The sequence below is a fragment of the Morone saxatilis genome, unplaced genomic scaffold (assembly GCF_004916995.1).
Source record: "Morone saxatilis isolate NCDOM2014 unplaced genomic scaffold, NCSU_SB_2.0 Contig11, whole genome shotgun sequence".
Taxonomy (NCBI): Eukaryota; Metazoa; Chordata; class Actinopteri; family Moronidae; genus Morone; species Morone saxatilis.
The window spans coordinates 5,695,931-5,715,555 of NW_023339663.1; the positions used below are offsets into that span (position 1 = coordinate 5,695,931).

Below are 19,625 nucleotides of genomic sequence, written 5' to 3' on the forward strand. Positions count from 1 at the left end.
TGCTGTCACTAGGGTGTATGTAAACAAGCAACCACAATCCATAGTATGTCATGACAAAACTCTTGTGCCCATCTATTAGAGAGGAAGCGGGATAAAACCTGTTACTAGGACAGACACAATCTGTGCTGCACAGTGTGTTGTTTGTGGCCACATGCATCATCTGGACAGATACTACCTCATTCTCTTCTGATCAACCTTCATTTACAGGTACATGCACTTTTTTCTTCTTTAGGCAGCAGTTTGATGGTAGTATTGATATTCTAAAATAGTAAAAGGGAGGATATAACGTTATATTTTCTGTGTGAAGCAACAAGCTGCTACGGAGTTTCTTAAGAAGATTAAATGGTGCAGTACTAAGAACTACAAGCTGGGAACACATTAACAACAACAAAGGGTTTCTAAGTTACACCACTATATTTGTCAGGAAAATTATTAAAAAATTAATTATTTGACCAACTGATATATTTTGATTACAGTTTATAAAAAGAGAGAGTAGAAATTGACGACTCTTTGTCTCAGATGTGTATCCACGGCACTGGACAACCTTGAACAAGCTGTCTCACCTTTTTAGACTGGTATTATTTTCTGTTTTCTCAGTTTCTGCCCAGGAGCCAGTAGGGCTGCTAACCCAGAATCTCAGTGGGACAGCTTCCAAGTATAGGTAGACTTCTGGTCGACGCTCGACTGTTTAGAAGTAGACCTAATCTTCCACACACCTGCCATGGCCGTGCCAAGCTATAAATACGGGGGTCATAAGAGGATCCACCTGGTGTCAGAGTGAGGAAGCCTGCTGGATAGTGATCCTGGCTCATAAGAGGCCAGAGTAGCCAAGGCAAAGATTTACAGTACCTACTTAACTAATACTCTCAGTGGCGCAACGGTAGTGAAAGGAGGACTTGTTTTCTCAATTCATAACAAGCAAGTAAATAAATAGTCTGTTTTAATGTAATGGATGAGAAGTAACCTGAAGGAATATATACAGGAAAGGATGTCTTTTGGGAGACAAGCTGCTTTTCGACTTAACGGTAAACTGTGATTTAATGTTTAATGTTTTTAGTGTAGAATTGTAATTGTATTTTATCTTAATATGTGTTGTGGCTTGTTTTGAAGGTTTGTAATTCAGCTGCCGCCAGCTGTGTCTGGATATTTGCAAAAATCCCCCAAGTAAAATAGATTTTATTAATTTCAGGTATATTTTTGTTGTGCTTAAAGGTTTGGTTCACCTAAATGATTAAAAAAACATACTATCTCACCTGCCTCTATTTGCACATAGCCATGCAGATAGTTCTGGTTTTATTTAGGTTTTGAGATATCCAAGAGGCCAAGGTAAAACAAAAACAGGACTTCTCTCTCCAAAATCAGCATCCCAGTCACTCTTGAGTATTTACAAGAACTATGAAATATGTCGGATGGATACCTCAAAATATAAACAAAAAAAACCAAATTATTTGCATGGACAGATACTACTGACCTGCTACTGAATTATCAAGCAAGGCCAGTCCCAGTTGTTTGGATAGTACAGCCTCTCCTTAACAGTTAATAGCAACTTGTGTGAGTTGCATTCAGTCATCAACATGCCAGTCCATGTTTAACTCCAGCAAACTGTTCTTGGTTAGTCATACTTTAACCACTGTTGCACGAGTTGCTGCTAGAAGCATGAGGTCCCTCCCTTTCAAAAGTCTGATTCACTAGGTGAAGGTTTATTTTGTCATCTGGCTTTCAAATGCTTCTATTTATTAATAAGGTCAAACAAGTTGAAAGTTTACTGATAGTAAATAAGGACCAATCCTCATCACAGCGTGTGGCAGTCAAATGGATTCACTCCATCAGACAATTTCTGTAACACGTCTGTTTGGTAGGAACATAACAATATCTGTTTTTTATTCTCTTTCGCACTAAATCCATGCTTTAAGTGCTTGTAGATCTGCAACAGAACAAGACTCGCACTGTACAGTAAATACAGTCTTTCAGCATGATGTGTTTCAGCAGAATACTAATGTGTCTCTGCTATCTCCTTCCACAGAGTCTCTTCAGGATTTACTTTTGTGTTCATCACTTTTGATATGAAGATTCAAGAAAACCTTTGCACTCACTGACTGACAATGCTGGAGGATTTCCACACACAAAAGACTGTACTGCCCTACCACATCTCTTCATGTTGGAGCTGTAAAAAATCAACAGTTGTAACATGTTGACATCTGTGACTTCCAGGAAACTCATCCCAAAACCGGACTGTCCATTTTTCATTTTTAAAAGACTTCAGTTTTTCCTAAGTAAACAAGACTAATTTTAACAACAGACATGGAGCACTAATGTGTGTAATTATCATCTGCATTTGGGCAATCATAGTGGAGCCATTTGAAAATCTCACCAAGATCTCCAAACAGTCAGGACTGTTGCGTGTGGATTGATGTTTCTATGTAGTGTTTGTACGAGTGCAGTGCAGCCTTGGATCCATCGTGGAACCACAATCCGCCCGGGCGCCCAGCCTTCGGGCCGGAGACGCTCCAAACCAGCAACTACTCTCTGGTGTTATTGATTCAGCTCAGCCTGCTCTCCTTCGACCTGTTCGTCAACTCCTTCAGCGAGCTGCTGAGGGGTGAACCGGCTGTCCAGCTGGTACTTTTCATGTAAGTAAGAGTTACTCATTGTTTCAGCTGCCAAGCATCAACTCTGACTTCAGGGGAAAACAAATCTAAAAATAGTAGGCTTTAGATGTCTATAATTACTCATTTGGGATGCTGGGATGAAATTAAATAGCACTGTACAAAGACAATAATCTTTTTGTTCCTGCTGGTCACATATTTTCTTTTCTCTCATCTTCTCCTTTCCTGTATGCCTTTCTTCAACAGTATCCAGGACATTGCCATCCTGTTTAACCTGATCATCATTCTGTTGATGCTGTTTAACACCTTCGTGTTCCAGGTTGGCCTGGTCGCCATATTGCTGGAGCGATTTAGAGCTCTGCTAATGCTCTCTGCTCTCTATTTGACCTTCAGTATCATACTCCATTCCTGGCTTATGGTACGTACTGTATGGGCCCAAATGGGCAGAGATGCTATTTAAGTCCTTCTAAATGTTACTTTATTCCTTTTACATGTAATATTGTGTATTCTCTCCCCCTGTTGTTGTTGTTTTTTCTTGTAAAGTGTACAGAGACTTTGAGTGATGTGCACTTTAAACTGAAGTTAAAGCTATAAAGTTTTCAACCAAATGCACTACATGATTTTTTTTATTTCACATATTTATGCTTTATTTATAAAAAGGCATTAGGAGCAAAATCCTACAAAAACTGATAAAATGTGACTAAATAGCAATATGTGGCTGGAAAATTTGCAAGCAGTGAAATATTTAATTTGTCATTTATAGCCTTTGTAGTCTATCTTGTCAATTTTTCCCATCAGTATAGTTTTATAGAGTAAATATACATATGTTAGTGTTTTGATCCCTTTTTTAACATATTTTTATTAAAAACCACCACATGAAAATGATTAATATTTTCTGTATAATCTTCTACAGAATCTGCGTTGGCTAAACACCAACAGATTTATATGGACAGACGGCCTTCAGGTGCTCTTTGTGTTCCAAAGAACAGGTAAGATGACCAAATATATTTATTCATCTTATCTGTCCTAACAAGCATATATATATAAATTACTACTGTCTCTAGAGCTATGTTAAGGACTTTAAAAAAAGTAATTATATTCACAAACAATCTTAAATGAAGCAAGAGAAGCAATCAAGGTGTAACTTGATTGCTTCTAAATTATATTTTAAGTTTGACACATGTTCAGTTTACAGGAGTCAGAATACAGCAGAGCTTTTGTGTTTTCTCTCAACTCATGAAGAATTTTCCCCTCAGAGCAGAAATATTCACAAGAGAGTCAATGCTGCTTTTCAGGTCTAAACATAATTTATAGAAGGAGTAAGTAAACTGTAGCGTAACCCTTATAGTGAGTGTGTTCGTCCATACCAGCAGGCTCCAGGCAGTGATCTCACACTGCCATGTGGGTGTGACTTTCATACACGTATAAGCTCATAAGTGGATAAAGGATTTATTGTCTAGTTGTTGTTCTCTGTAGGTGATCCCTTATTAAGTATGAGGACGGAGTGTAGAAACGTTTTGTCTCTCTGTTTTGTCTGCTACTTAAGACCCACCCAGACGGTTACTAAGTGTGTGATTCAGTGTGACGTCACCAGTTCACAAAATCTCTTTCATTATGAACAAACCTTAAGACACTGTAAAGTCTGCTGGGCTGAGTTGTACTTTTCTGATCCTATACATAGTTGTAAATGCTGGTGGGGATTTCCCATTTCTCTGTGTGTTTTTGCAATGCTAACGTCCATGTACAATTACATATCATCTCTCAATTAACCTTAATTATTGTGCAAAGTCATAACATAGGAGCCACGCAAATGCCTAATGATTATTGCTAACTAAAACGGGGCATTAATATATGTATTTACACTAATGACATTTGTCATGTTTTTATGCATTTATCTTTTAAATGTAGTTATCATTGTTTTGGTAATGGAGATTGGAAGTGTGCACTGCATTACCACTGAACTGTAACTGCAGTGACTCAATGTGATGGATGTGAAGTATTTTTTAGTTAAGTTGATTTTCAAACAAGCAATGTTTGTAGTAACTGGGTTAAACAGACAATACATTAACATGGTCTCTTATTTGAAAATTTAAATAAAAAGCTGTAATTTCCCATGTTAGTTATTGGGTGGGTCGACACAGGACAGTGACAGTCCCGAAAGTTGATTGAAAAGGTGGAAACAAGTGTATTTTCTGTATGTTTGTAACATATTTTATTCTGTTCACAGCTTCTGTGTTGTACTACTACTTGTACAAGAGGACCTCAGAGTATCTGGGTGACCCTCGCCTCTATGAGGATTCACCATGGCTGCGAGAAGTGTTTGCTCGGGTCAGACAGTGATCCCACTGCAACAGCGCACACGATGGCTCGGAGGCTAGAATTGGTGTAAAAATGACACAATAAAAACACATGGGAAGCAAATATGTTACAATAAAGTGTGCATTTGAAAGTCATACAATGAGAAAACATAAGCCACTTCAAAAACAGTGTATTTTAAAGGTACAGGAAATATATATGAAATGCATTTTCCAATACCACATTTTGAGAACCCCAATTTGCTAATTTAACATAAGAAATACATTCAATGCAACACCTGCATTATAGATGTATTCGACAGGAGCATTATATTCCACATAACATTTCCTTCCAAAGCAAATTGTGCCAAAAGTAGCTTAGAACAAGGCCGGGGTGTTTTATTAGGCTTGTTTTGCTGTTCAGATGGTAAAAATTACATGAAAAGTGAGATCATGGTTTTTCTAAAAAATATTCTGATAATACCAGTCACCACATGCCCTTTTTCTTTTCTTTTGTTAATTGTGTGCATTTTTTTGTTTTGTTGTTGTTTTATACACATTTAAGAGTATTTGTGTTGCTTTAAGTTTGTTGTAATGTTGAAGTTGAACAGGGTTTAACTTTTTTATGGCTTGGCCAGTTACTGATCTCCTCTGTAAAATATGACATGTGCATCTGAGCCGGCTGTGTTTCATTTCACAATAAATGTCACAACATAAACATGTTTGAAATACAATAAAATGTCTTTTAAAAATGTTGGTTAATTTGACGCTACATGTTTATGTGTATGTGCGTGTGAAATGTACTTGGTCATTTGATTGAGACCCCTGCTTCAGAGCTTGTTCCAAAGCATGACACTAGCTGACTGAAGCGGAGCTGATCCTTCAGTTCATTGAACTCTTTGAGGAGTGACTCCTTCTGCAGATTGAACTGTACACCAAGAAAAGAGGAAAGGTTTTCATCAGATGGGAGTTTCTTTATGTGAAATGAAAACACTGATATGACTTTCAAATAGATCTTGGATGACAGGGACATATTTAGTAAAATAAATATATTATGATAAAATTAATAAATACAGTAAATACAAAGGCATAGATTTGTTTGTGACAACAAAACAAAATAAACTAAAAAAACGTTTTGACTGTAGATTTTTCAGCACTATTGATAATAAATATTAATCCAGAACTACTCCCAGCACCATTTTAAAATCCCTATGACTGATAAAAACACCAGACTAACTCACCTTTGTTGCATATTTATAAAACTGCTCTGCTTCCTCTTGTCTGCCAGACTGAAAACAAAAGGTTTGTTACAAGGTTAGTTCAGGTCTCTGCAGCCTGCTTTAGACAGCGAAAAGGTGAATCTGCGTTTAACTGTGTCCCAATTCAGGGGCTACATTGCTAAGATGATGTAGGTCACAAAGATGTGTCCTTCTTTGGAAATGTGGGTCAAGAACTTGAAGTGGTTGAGTCACTGAGGATATGACAAGGTCATTGTGTTATATCGTGTCTTGAAATATAAAAGTAAAGAGAGGCAGAGCGGTTTGTGTGTTTTCACAGTGTCATCATCACTCACCCTGAGGCAGATCAGAGATAGGTAAGCCCACACCTCTGCATTCTGGTTGTTCAAATAGTTGGCCTCTTTCAGTGCTTCCTCAGCTATACACAGCTCCTCCAGCTACACAGACAGACACACAAACACAACCAAATCCTATCCCATCAGCTCCACAGCTGTTTTGTTTACAACTTGTTGGCTTACGACAGTACATCCAAGAGTAACCTGGCTTCTGTTCACATTAGAATTAGGACAGTACTTAAATCTTGCAACCACTACTTCTGGTAAGGAAATATGTTAACACCCTAATGTCACAAGATACAGCATGTAAATAAGAGTTTCAAAAACCTTTCAAAACCAGAATTATTCAGGTTTAAATTTCAGATTACCATAGTTTTTATCACTATTCTTGTGCTGGAGGTATAGCTTTACCCGATAACAGGCGGTGCCCAGGCCCAGCCAAGTCAGGCAGGACGGAGACTGCTCACAAGCCTGCAGGTAGATAACTTTGGCTTGGTCAAACTGAAAGTTTAAAACACAAACATAAGAGATTTAGTTACACTGTAGTTCGTGGCTTTACACAGGATGTTTTTACAATTATAATGACGTGCTTTAACTTGAAAATAACTGTAACCATTTCTGTCTGTTCTATAGCAGCATGACTCTCATATAGTTATACACATTCCCATATAGCAACAACAGCAACTGAATCATAATTGTGCTGCAATTAAAAGCTTGTCCAGGAACACTCATTGTACCTTACGACTTTTTGACCAATTTTGCTATTTTAGAAAAAACTTACTATGACTAGTTTTTCAAAGGTGTGTGAGAGCCTAGCTTGTATGAGGGGGGAAATGTCTTTCCTTGAAATGCACCAGGTGAAATCCCCTGGCTCATCATCAGATACAGTACACATGAGTAAGCTATCAGCTTGTCTTAATATCTGACCTTCTCTTGCTGGAGGTAGATGTATCCCAGGCGGAGGAGGACAATGTGGGAGTCTGCTGGCTGCCGTAGGAAGATCAGGCTCCGCTCATAGCTCTCCTGGGCATCACTGAACGCCCCTTGCATGTAGTGACAGTGACCATTCAGAGCCCACACATCCGCATCCTGCTAGACAACACTTCTCAGGTCAGTGTTCAGAAGAGATGCTAGTTTAATCAGGCTTATGGTGTCAAAACCAATAAAAAAATATTATTTCATTAAAATTAACTGGTTCCCTACAGCCAATGAAGAGAATAATTCACAAAAAGTATTTTATTCACAAACATACCATGGTCAAGGAAGAGTACATTTCTGGCTTCACCAACAAGTCTTTCAGAAGGAAACAGTAACTAACTCCCTCTTGCTATCAGTGTTCATGGAAGTTCAAAAATGTGAATAAATTAACTTGAGATTTTGGACCAATTTGAATAAATTTAACAGCCATAGCATTATGTTTTGTTCCCGATTTTAACAACAAAGTGTTCTAAATATGCTACTACTCTGATTTGTGGATTTGTCGGCCATCAAAGCAACAGTCGCTGATGCTCATGGTTACTATAGTATTAAGTGCTTTTTCACAAACTAAACTGTGGAACAAAAATGATTTTTCATTAGGGAAGGTGTAACATTTCTACGCAGTTGCAATAACTTTGCCCTATAATATAATCAAACTACTTCGAAAACATCCAGGTATGTGTTGAGGAGCACTGAGGCATTAAAATCTGGGGAACAAATGCTTCCTCGGTCAACTTGACTTTCATATTTTATCTTAAAATCTGTAAAAAAAAAAAAAGTATAATATACCTATTACATTACTCTGTATGGAAACTCTCTCATACTAAATATTAATCCTCTTTGTCAGCTTGCACAAACAACAATGAGGTGAAAAAAATCCAGAATTAAATGTGAATCTTTGCTGCATTTTAAACATGGTATAATTTACAGACTGTGGGCTTAAAAACAGCTCAGACCAATAGAGCAGAACAGAAGCAGTGAACCATACATATCACATTTTCCACACAGTTACTTGTTGTCGCAGCCTGTAGTCAGAGTGTGATTACCTGGTTGCTGTGAAACAGCACCTCCTTTAGGCTGGCAGCGGCACTGCAATAGTCAGCTCTGAGCAGCTGAAACTGGGCCAGATGAAGAAGATAGTAGACACTGCGACCACTGTCTGACCACAGCAGCTCCTGCGACAGCACATGCTCCACCATCTGACAACAGTTATAAAATAAAACCATTATTCATTTGCATATCATTTTTTGTCAAAGCCACAGGGAGTCACTGCAGAGGGGCTAAAGAGCCATATGTGGCTCCAGAGCCACAGGTTTCCTACCCCTATACTTAACAGAGGGTCACATAATGACACTACAGCAGAACTATGAATTGTAGGTTGTTTTCATTCATATTTTACCAGTGTGAGTGGCAGGTTAGCCACTATGAATGTTTTTACCTGCAAGGCAGTGTTCTGCAGCAGGAACTGAACCGTCTCTGTGTAAATGGTACAGGACAGCTTAACTGGCTCTGATCTGGTCAGGATCTCTGCAGGAGTTTCTTCCTGTGCCCCTGAGTCCTTGTCTCCATATTCTGGGTCTAGGAGAAGAAAATGAGGATAACATGACGGTAGCATTGGCTGCTCCAGGAAGCTATATTTACTGCCACAGGCCAAGTGCACTGAGAGTGTCAGTGGGTGTATGACAGATGTAAGAGATAAGACAAGTCTTGCCAACAGAGTGTATTTAAACTTTGTACAGATTGGCAGTACTTATATTTTATCTACATTTTAGGTTTTCTGTCTTGACAGATTAAAGATTTACATAGATACACTGCAGATCCATCCACCGAAAGGAGAAATGAAACAAAACTAACACATCTTTATTAATAAAGAAACGGTACACTCTTCTTCTCTGACTGCTTTTACTCCAACTTTATCTCACCTTGCTTCACAGTGGGAGACTGACATGCAGGCATGTTTATCTCTTCCTCCTGCTGATCTTTCTCCTTGTCTTTCTTCTCCTCCTTGATCTGTGTGTCCTTATTTGCCTCTTTTGACCACAGCTGCCTTCTGGCCTCCAGAAAAGCACTCTCGGACAGGATGGATTCATTCTGGCTCTCATGGAGCAAACCTGAACCGCAGACCCAGAAACGTGAAAGAGAGACTACACATTTCCCAGCATGCAACTCTCCTGCTTTACTGCTCAGGGTCATTTAGGGTCAGAGTTTGTGTGGGCAGATGTGAATGTTATTCAACCAAATTTGCTAAATGCTGATATCTGTGCTGATTTATAATATCTTGTGTATTTTCATAATCAGGTATTCTGCCACTTTATTCCAGCTTTCTCAGAATTTCAAAAACGTACTCTATAATGAAACCAGACAAATGAATGTAAAGTCATTAGCTTTTAAAGACAGATATACCTGTCCACATGATGAAGTTAAACTCTGGGATCCATCAGTTCAATCATATCATTCCATGTGTCTTATGTTTTAGCTCTGTATGCGTTCTGTGTTGGCAGCAGGTTCACAGGTTAATTTAATTCAATTTAATCTCACCCAGCAGCGTCCAGGCCACCACAGAGGGCGGGTCTATGATGGTGGCTCGCTCCAGGAAGGTCTGGGCCTCCTTGTAATGCTCAGACATCGCTGCCAAGACCCCACACATAATCAGGCTGGAGAGAAAAGAGGATATAGACACACAGGTCTTGATTTCCCAGTTCAGAGACAGAAAGTAAAGTTAATGAGTTTGAGCGTTTATCTATTTATGTTGGTGATGTGCATTAGCACTGATTACGAGCAGTAAACTAGAAAAAACTAAATAAATGTTTGTGGTGTCCTGTGACACCTGACAACTATTTAATTCTCTGTTATGGATATATAATCATGATATACAGTGCAGCATACACATTCTGGTTTTCAGTGCTCATGGGTCCCCCTCCCACAAAGCAGGAATCACCTGTTTCTATATTTTCTTGAAGTACAGTTTGATATTCTGTAGATATGTTTTGTTTTCAGTGTAACTGGACCATTTCTGACCTGGGTTTGTGTGCCTGTTGGATGGACACAGCGTCATGAAAACATTCTTTAGCCTTCATGTAGTCTCCGGTCTGCATGTAGAGGCCTCCCCACTCAAACCTGTGGGAGGGCTCACTGGGGTACCTTACCACTAGCTGTAAAAAAACAAATGCAAAATGCAATAGCCACCTTAGTTATTTTAGAGTCATTATCTGCATAGAGATCATAATGCACTACTACTGCAACATGACTCTGCCACCTGATGCAACAAACACACAAAAACACTGATATTCTCCAATGACAATAAACAAACAGAAGCCAGGGTGTACATTAAGGCATATTTGTATCAACAAAACAATATAGCAGTTATAGCAGGCATTTTGGTTTATAGGTCTGAAAAAAGTGAATACATTGACATCTATAATTGGCTGTCAACCCTGCTCTGTTTAATTAATTTAAATGAATATAGCTAAAAGTTTTACAGCAAGTTCGTTCCCTCGTTTATTCTGAGTGAGGAGCAAAAGTATTAGGAAAGGCGAGCATGTTATTGCACCTCTTGGTAGTACTGAACAGCCTGCTGATAATCCCCAGTAAGCTGAGCCTCTCTGGCAAAATGTCTGAGCTGAGAAGAACTCAACTGGATTTCATCTGTGGAGTCATCGTCAACATCATCTGAATAAATCTAGTTAGGAGGAGAGGATACAAACATAAATATGTAGTATATATATATGTGTTTGTGTGTGTGTGTGTGTGTGTCCGTTACCTTGTTGAGAGCTATGTGCATCTCATCCACCAGGTAAACATAGAGTTTGCTGACAAAAACCTTTAGCTCCTGGGGGTCAGTGATTGGCTCTGTCTGCTGCATCGTGTCACGTACAATCTTCACCACTGCATGCTACACACCAGAAACATAAACACACACACACACACACACACAACACAGTATTTATAAAGTCAGATGGTAATAGAAGAGCCACCACCAGGACAAAAATTAGGGCTGCAGATCTTCTCCAAAAAATTAGGATTCCTGCTAGTTTTATCCATCGACCAGGGATGTGTGCGGTTGTTCTGACCTTCATCTGTTCCTTGAAGGCAAAGTATCTCGCAGAGACACTGAGCGTTCCCATCAGCTGAACCTTCATTTGCTCCTGGCTGTAGTCTCCTGACGGCTTGCATCTTGCTCCAAACAATTCCTTATACTGGTCTGTAACATGAGTCACCATGTTGCCTACCTGCTTGTGGAAGTCCAGTACTGCCTGCAGGAGGAGGAAACGGTGGAGAGAATATAGAAAGTAAGCAAGTCTCCACTGGTCTGTAGTGCTATTGTGTGTGTTTATCTGTATATGTATATCTATCTGTGTCTGTTTTACTCTTTCTGCTCTGCTAGGACTCGTTGAAAGTGAAGATCTGGGTGGGATCAACTCCTTCACCCTGCAGGAAACAGAGACACATCTTAGCACATTCTCACTCATTTGTGTTCCACAGTCAGCCAGAAACCCAAGAAGCTACGGTAATGTAATAGACCAGAGGGCAATTGAGTTGAGGGCATTTTATTAACCAGTTAACTTCAGAAGCGAACATTTTCTGATAGCTCACAAGTTTTAGCTCAGGGCCACAATCTAGCAAGACAGTCCAATTTATAGAACCAGGTCAAACTCAGTGACCAGAAGACAATTTATATATTTATATAGCACTTTACCTTGTGGCCAGCTCCTCTAGAGTTGTTTTGGGTACCAGTGGTTTCTCCAAGGCAATCTCAATGATAATATAAGTTCTGGCCTCTAGATACATCTGTCATTAACAGGAATAAAGTGTTACAATGCTGAAGGCATACCAAAATATTGCATCTAGATCTAGGTTTATAGTGTATAACAGTATTAAAGATGTACTGCAGAAATGTAACCTTAAATTGCTGCTGCTGTCACTGCATAGGTATTAAACTATAACTTCAAATGCAGTTTCCAGTAAATGATGCCTACTATGTTTGTGACTGCACGACTGTATAGAGTTATGTTGCTGTTTAGTGGAAGCTTACATTTCCCTCCGCATTGACTTGCGTTGGCTCAGTTTCGGTTAGGCTGTCGGTCACACTGCCAGCCCCAGCCATCCTGCTCTGATTGCCAGATTGCTGACATAATAAAAAAACAGGATACATTAGGGTCCAAACTTTACAAACACAAACTGAGACTTCCAAGGTTACAGTTTGGTGAAAATAAAAAAATGTGTTTTTCTACTGTTGACATCCCGTCGAAATCATTTGTTTGAAAGGTAAAAAAATCAGCTACTGGGTTTTGCTCAGGTTGGAAAACTCAAAAACTTGTTTTACAGTATATGTTTTATATGATTTTCCAAGGCCTGGGAAAGGTTTTTTAATTAAACTTCCATGTAAAAATGAAACTCTTCTGACCATCGGGACCTTGCTGACCTTTTTGGCTGGCTCCTTGGCTCCCTTGTCCAAGTTCTTCCCGGCCTTACCCCTGTGCGAGCCTGCAGCTGAGGCACAGGTTTTGGCTAGGTTGGCTGCAGCCTTGGCCTCCTCCTTTAACACACTGACACTCAAATTGGCCTTTAAGTACAAGATCAATGACAAACTCACTTTAATAGAGGCTTTACAGTAAACACACTATGTGACCAGTATTAGGCTAATTTAGTATTTTAAGTGAGGTCTTTATTCATGTTTCACACAAGACACAGCAGGCCTGTGCAGCTTATCACTTTACTGAACTCACTGAGACCAAACTGATATTGATATTGTTTTTTTTTAAAAGCAGATGGAATTTCATATGTGTATAAGTTATTCCTGGTAGACATTATATGATATTTGATCCATTAAATATAGATTTAGATAAAATAACAATACATAAATGAACCAAAATGAAAGCAAATGATTTATATTAATATTTTATATTTGAGTGACCTTTTGCAGCAACTCAGCCTCAGAGAAAGGCTGAATGCTGTATGCTCCTCGAATGCGGTTGACTCCAGGATACAGCAGCCGGCCCATGTCCACAAACGCCACACCATGGAAGGGGATCTCTGGGTTCTCCTCAGCTAGCTACACACAGACACACACAAACACACTGTGTGACTGGATGAATTTGCCAGTCTGTCATGGATCTTTGCTTCAGGTTTTAAAAACTTTCGGAACCTATCCTTTGATAACAAAGCCATCTCACCAACTTGTTTTCTGCTGCCTTTGACAGCGGAGCCGACGACCTCATAATCTCTACTGGCCAGAGTCTGTTCTCAGTGATCCTATGCCGCAGCCTGAAATGACATTGATATACATATTTTCATGTGTTTTTCTGAATCTGCATCTCTCTTTCTGTTTTGTCTACTAGTGCTATTTCCACACCCAGTGCTGCAATTCACTGACATGCATTCTGTAGTTTTATTCACAAGGATCTGACTTTTAGTCTAAGCATTCAACCTGTTAACTTCAGTGTTACACAGATCATAGAATCCTAGGTTCAGTGCATGGTCCTGAGGTAAAAAGAGTAAAAAGATCAAAAGACTTTTCCAGATGTCCTTTCCATCTGGCCTGAAAGACATGTTAGTACACTCAACTATATTCCTGAAATATGGTTATTTTGTAGAAAACTTCTAGACACAGCCCCAAGAAAATGATGACTAATTTTCAATTTTTTGAATAATCTCGTAAAAGTCATGGCCAACAGGAAGCATGATGGTCAGGAAGAGTGAGTTGTGAGTGTAGATGACCTGTTAACTCCTTCTGCATCCACGAAGCAGCACATCTCTGTGTCCCAGCTCACCCTATTCTTCATGATCTCTGCCTCAGTGCGAAACCTCCGGTCCTGTTGGAGCATTTAGACCTTCAGCCTCAGACCTTCCATGCTAAGTAACATTTTTTATATGTTTCAATCTACTACAGTATTACATATGCTACTAAGGTCAATTTGCTTTTCCTACTTTAGATATACATTAACTAAGCCTTTGTATCAAATAACTGGCATTTTCTTTAAGCCTGTCTATCAAATGGAAGGTATTTTTATGGCATCCTCCACTTTCACGCAATGCCATATATGGACAGTTGGTGACAGTAATGTGCCATACTGCAAAATCTATCAAGGCACCAAGGCATTAGAAAGGATTGGCAGTATGGCAGGCTGCATTAGCAGTTACCTCTATGCCAGTCAGTTCGCCGTCCTCCTGTTCAATGGGCTCTGCCTGGAAAAAGGCAGCAGGCAGAAAATGGTTTCCCGGGACCAGCAGGGCCTGATGTGGCCTCTTCTTCAGTCGGCCCATTTCCTCCCTCTGCCCTCCAGCCATCAGCTGTCCTTCACAGAACACCAGCACCTGATCTTTCTGGGAGTCAGAAGAATAATACAGCCACTATGCGGCATGGCTTAAAGGCTTAAAATGTCCCTACAATTTTTTTTCTTGGAATGCTACACTAGCCTTAAACATTCAAATGAAATGTTATGTGATTGTCACTGGTTCTGTTCAGTGAAACGGCATAAAGAAACTACATTAAAGGGCACTGTGTAACACTCACCTCTGCACTAAGTGGGACCTCCAGGGCTGCAGTGTATGTGCAGGGGGCAGGGCCAGACAGCAGCATCCATGACTCAGGGACGGAATAGGCTGTCTCCACAGTTACCCTTAGCAGGTTGGAGGCTGAGAGTTCAGCCTGAGACAGCACTGGATCCGATACACTGACACACACATCCAGAGTCGACTGCCAAAGGGGGTGAAATCATTAGGCACATTCACGTTTTATTTATGAACTGTTATATTGCCTGCAAATGCCATTTTTAAATTTCCTACCTGTTGTTTTAAGCGCCATTGCAAACACTGTTGGGAAAATATTGAGTCATTTACTTTTTTGGATGAAAGCTTACACTGAGTGAATAATTGAAACTCAGTGACTACTATTAGTAGTCTTTGTTTTTTTTTTTGTTTTTTTTTTGCAGGTTGGATATTCTCCCTAGTTAGCACAAATGGATTTACCTTATTCCTCCACTTCAAAATGACTTTGCTGACCAGTGACTTCTGTGTGGCTGTAATTGCTGTCTCCTCATTCCCGCTGCTCTGTGATTGTAAAACATTCACTGATAGAGGAATCAGAAGAAACAACTACTATCTATTTAAGGTCTCATAGACCACTAGCTCTCTGGATGAACTATACCAGGGCGGGAGATATGGATAAAATACTACATCACGGTATATGTATATGTATTAATATTATACATTAATGTTTTTTTTTCTACAAAAATACATATTGTGAAATGGTAAATGTTCCGGAGACTTAATAGAGAAAACATTTATAGATAAAATAACCACATGTGATGTGATGATGCCTGTTTATGATTAATCCACTACATCAAATACCAGAAACATTAAAGGAATAGCAACAGTACCTCTATTTTCTCACTCTAAATATTGTCATATTGCCCAACCCAAAACTAAACCACATTTTACCAGATAGCAGCTAAATGTTTTTAAATCCCTGTCCAGTGAGTAAAACAAGTTAGTATGTATTTTCTCTCCTATCTATATCAACCATAGGGATGGCTGCCTTTCCCTGAATATAATGTATTTTTGATTTTTATGGTGAAATGTGGAATTAAATAAATTAAAGAAAACAACAACAACCCAACTGACACAAAGTGTGTTTGAAGAGTGTGTTTGGGTCTGAGGGCCATGGGGAGTTTCCTGCTTAGCCCGACTTGTAATCCAGCCTTGGCTGCTGGTATAGTTTAAATGGATGGATGAATGAAGAAGACAAATTCAAGGGCAGAACTCAGCACAAAACACTGACAAGAAAACTAAAAAACACTTATGACATTTAAATTCACAACAGAGAACTATAATTAATTAGTAAAAAAAGTAGTATCAATTTCACTTAGAAAAGTAACAACAGTCATTAAAGCCATTAAAGATCTACTACCAACACATATTCAAGCACATATAATGATCTTTTGTCAATGTAGAAGTGAATATAAATGAACACACCATGTGAACCTTTTGCTATAACCTTGTGTAAACTGCAAAAATACAGACGATGTGACCTCAGTTATTCACAATTGCTGTGACCCCAACAATAACAATGATATTATTGTCGTTAACCAACCGACCTTGCTGCTGGAGTTCTGGACCTCTTTGGCTGGTGAGCTGGTCACTGGTTTCAGTGGGACTGTGGACGAGAAGCTGCACTGACCTGACGACAGAGGAGAAAATCATTCCAACAGTGAAAGTCCTGCCCTGTAAGGGAAGCTCCTCGAAGTGCGTTTCTGCTGTCCTGACCTCTACATTAAGCAACTGACTGGGGAGATAACCCGCTTTGTTTTATTACAATACAAAAAGACATAATTACAGGTACAGCTGTACCTTGTAGCAGTGGCAGCAGGTCGACCACAGCTTGACCCAGCACCGCTGTCTTCGCCTCAGCTTTCTTCTCCTCAGGCAGGAATTCTATCACTGTCACTGACGACAACATAACCATTCACATTAAACAGTGCTGTGAAAACTCAGGGCTGTACGGACTGGCATGAAAACTCCCTCTGCTTTCATTCAGCAGTCTGAAAACTAGTAGTGTTTTTACACGATTAGTGATCATTGTTTTAGTTTAAGCTGCAGCAAACTTGTCAGTATACTCAATGTTTTAGGATGACTTATGGGGGATGGACTTGGCAAGGCAGGATATATGCACAGAATAAGTGTTCATATTATCAATATCGCCATCAGTGAACTACAAAATTAAAGCATAAGCTGGTTATTTTCACAGTTAAGCCAGGTCTTCTGAAGTGTAATTGGAAATGGATTTTAATTTCTTAGCTGGCTTGCTTTGTCACTTGGTTATCGATATCGATTTTGAATTTAGGGCAAAACTCTCAGCTTAGTAAAAATATTATGCAATATGAAACATTTTCCACAGAATAATATAAATATATTAACTATCACTTTAAAGCCATTCATAATGAATTTTGCCCCTGCTGTCCACACACATCCTAAAACGATGGAGGTATTCTTCCATTGTTTCAGTATGTATGGTGATCGTGTAGACGTAACCAGCTAAAGTATGTGTGGCAACAAAGAGACGCTTATGTCCAATTTGCAGAAAGTCAACTAGCTGAACCGTCACGTCAGGCATCGGGAGACAGAACGACAGAACCACTCAGCTTACGTATGATCGGTTTATGTGCGATGTTACTGAGAGCCTGAGCATCACTGGGGTAGTGGAAACTGCAGGTAAAGTTATAGTCGACACGCTGCTCCACAGGTTCAGACAGCTTCTTGTCTGACTCTCCCAGCACTGTGCCATCCAACTGAATCTCCAGAAAACTCAGTAAGCTGTCTGGCTTTTTTCCTTGCTGAAAAGAGAAGAAACAGAATATGTAACATTAGTTGGACACTGTCGTCCGCACGCTTTCTCAGCTCGTCTGGCAATGTTAGTAACGTATAAAAGCAAATCTCATTAGGCTCGTTGGTATGCTGTCGAGCCCTCATGGCCTCTTAAAAATTAAAATGGTATATAATCTGAAAATACAAAGTTTAAAGTTATATATAGAGAGGAGAACTCAGCTTATGTTGAGTTTTCTCGCAAAGACGCAGATAAGGATTGTTAATTTACACTAATATTGTACTGCAATTTTGAGACTGGTGCGTTGGACTTGTTTTTACAAAGTCACATATTAAATGCATCAATTTTACGTTTAATTTCTCCTCGTTCCCCGCTGGTGAATGTAATAATACAGATACCACATGTACAAACAACAACTGAGTGAAACATCAGCAAATTAATTCTGTAACTGTCTTTGTGAAAAGAATACAACTGAATCAATTAATAATTATTTTATTTTTATGTCTTATCATTTAGTAACATGATCCATCTCTCATGAGCATCAACAATAAACCAAAAATACATTAAACCTACTCGTTATCCTGCCAGATCCATCAATGGCATCGAATAAATATAAAGTCTCACATAAATACAAACATAAAGAAACATAACACAACCATAAACAAACCTAACTTACATGTATGCACCAGTTTATATCATTTAACACCTTGTAAGCAATATTTAGTCATAATTCATAAATAACACTGTTGCTAGTTTAAGTGACAGTACAGTTTTAACATGATCTTCCCAGTCTGTTGCTTAAAACTGTAGTTTTTATAACAGATCGGTCTATATTGGTTTATTTTCTTATTTAACTAACTTTAACTAACTAAAAGGTACAATGCACATTCATATTAGACCTTTAACAACACTTGCATCAGTTCAGGCGTTGGTTACATTAACTCAACCAGCTCGTTAACAAATAGTTATCGCGTGTAAAGAGCTCACCAGGTTATTTCCACGGACGACAGTTACTGTTATAGTTGCATCTGTCGCTGCGGTGCTGTCAGGTGTCTCCATTGTGCAGACTAATTATGGTTAACGTCGGCTGCCGTTGTCAACCGCGGTCGCTTTCCTCTGTTGGTTACGCAGCCTCGTTCCCACGGCAACGGTGATACTCACTGTGGTGGGTTCACGTACAATCTGAAATATCGCAGACATACCGGTAACATCTCTAATTCAATCATTACCAAAAGGCGTTTTTAAGGCAAGTGTAAAAAAAAAACACGAATGATGAATTAAATAATAAAAGAACATCAGCTTCGCCAGGAGTAAAACAAAATAACAATAACCTAAATCTGCTTTTATTGCTGCTGAACCTGCATTGCCATTACACGATCTGACACCTGGCTTCTGTCTTTTTCCACTTATACAACACTTATTCAACGGTGAAAGTTGTTAAAGGAAACTTTTACAAATACTTTTCACTACAGCAGGTATACATTTATGTAGTTTTAGCTTTTAATGTTGTATAAAAGTAAGAAATAGAAGTATGTCCTACTCACTTTACTCTTTATTCACTACACAGTAACATTTATCATGCTGCTGTATTCAGGGAAATGAGATATTGAGCTCTGCAATAGTTTACTGGGGCAGCAGGGGTCACTGCTGTCAAAGGAAACCTCACTGGTGGTTTATGTAACTTGTTTTCTCAGTCAGCTTCTTACTATGAATGATGTTGACTGTGCACCTTATCTCCGTTTTTGCACTATTACTTTATGTCCTATAAGATAAGATAAGATAAGATAAGATAAGATAAGATAATTCCTTTATTTATCCCCCTAAGGAGAAATTCATTTTGACACAGCAGCAAT

The 19,625-nt window shown here is 39.1% G+C and overlaps 2 protein-coding genes across 2 annotated transcripts; one reads left to right on the forward strand and one right to left on the reverse strand.

Annotated features, from left to right (window-relative positions):
• Positions 1-721: 721 nt before the first annotated feature.
• Positions 722-4,962, forward strand: LOC118320886 (transmembrane protein 138-like). The gene is made up of 5 exons (XM_035652009.1): positions 722-777; positions 2,442-2,630; positions 2,853-3,024; positions 3,520-3,595; positions 4,834-4,962. Exons 1-5 carry the CDS (start codon positions 722-724, stop codon positions 4,944-4,946), a joined length of 606 nt encoding a protein of 201 aa, XP_035507902.1. The 3' UTR covers positions 4,947-4,962.
• Positions 4,963-4,970: 8 nt separating this feature from the next.
• Positions 4,971-18,907, reverse strand: cfap70 (cilia and flagella associated protein 70). Its single transcript, XM_035682260.1, has 27 exons — positions 18,760-18,907; positions 17,596-17,782; positions 16,800-16,895; positions 16,547-16,629; positions 15,420-15,500; positions 14,965-15,147; positions 14,592-14,774; positions 14,169-14,263; positions 13,625-13,715; positions 13,366-13,503; positions 12,874-13,014; positions 12,484-12,576; positions 12,148-12,239; positions 11,819-11,879; positions 11,522-11,704; positions 11,212-11,343; positions 11,002-11,130; positions 10,470-10,603; positions 9,990-10,105; positions 9,374-9,562; positions 8,890-9,029; positions 8,498-8,650; positions 7,401-7,562; positions 6,885-6,974; positions 6,474-6,575; positions 6,142-6,189; positions 4,971-5,828 (listed from the first exon to the last, which is right to left on the reverse strand). The coding sequence occupies exons 1-27, from the start codon at positions 18,829-18,831 to the stop codon at positions 5,709-5,711; spliced, it is 3,294 nt and encodes a 1,097-aa protein (XP_035538153.1). The 5' UTR covers positions 18,832-18,907; the 3' UTR covers positions 4,971-5,708.
• Between the last annotated feature and the right edge of the window lie 718 nt (positions 18,908-19,625).

Bases quoted from the DNA above. Each gene is read 5' to 3' on its own strand.
- LOC118320886 (XM_035652009.1), top strand. From the start codon at position 722: ATGGCCGTGCCAAGCTATAAATACGGGGGTCATAAGAGGATCCACCTG. The intron at 778-2,441 runs GTGAGGAAGCCT...GTACGAGTGCAG, and splicing joins AGGATCCACCTGGTGTCAGA to TGCAGCCTTGGATCCATCGT. The intron at 3,025-3,519 runs GTACGTACTGTA...AATCTTCTACAG, and splicing joins TACTCCATTCCTGGCTTATG to AATCTGCGTTGGCTAAACAC.
- cfap70 (XM_035682260.1), bottom strand. From the start codon at position 18,831: ATGGAGACACCTGACAGCACCGCAGCGACAGATGCAACTATAACAGTA. The intron at 13,716-14,168 runs GTCATCTACACT...ATGTCATTTCAG, and splicing joins GATGCAGAAGGAGTTAACAG to GCTGCGGCATAGGATCACTG. The intron at 11,344-11,521 runs GTCAGAACAACC...TCTGGTGTGTAG, and splicing joins CCTTCAAGGAACAGATGAAG to CATGCAGTGGTGAAGATTGT.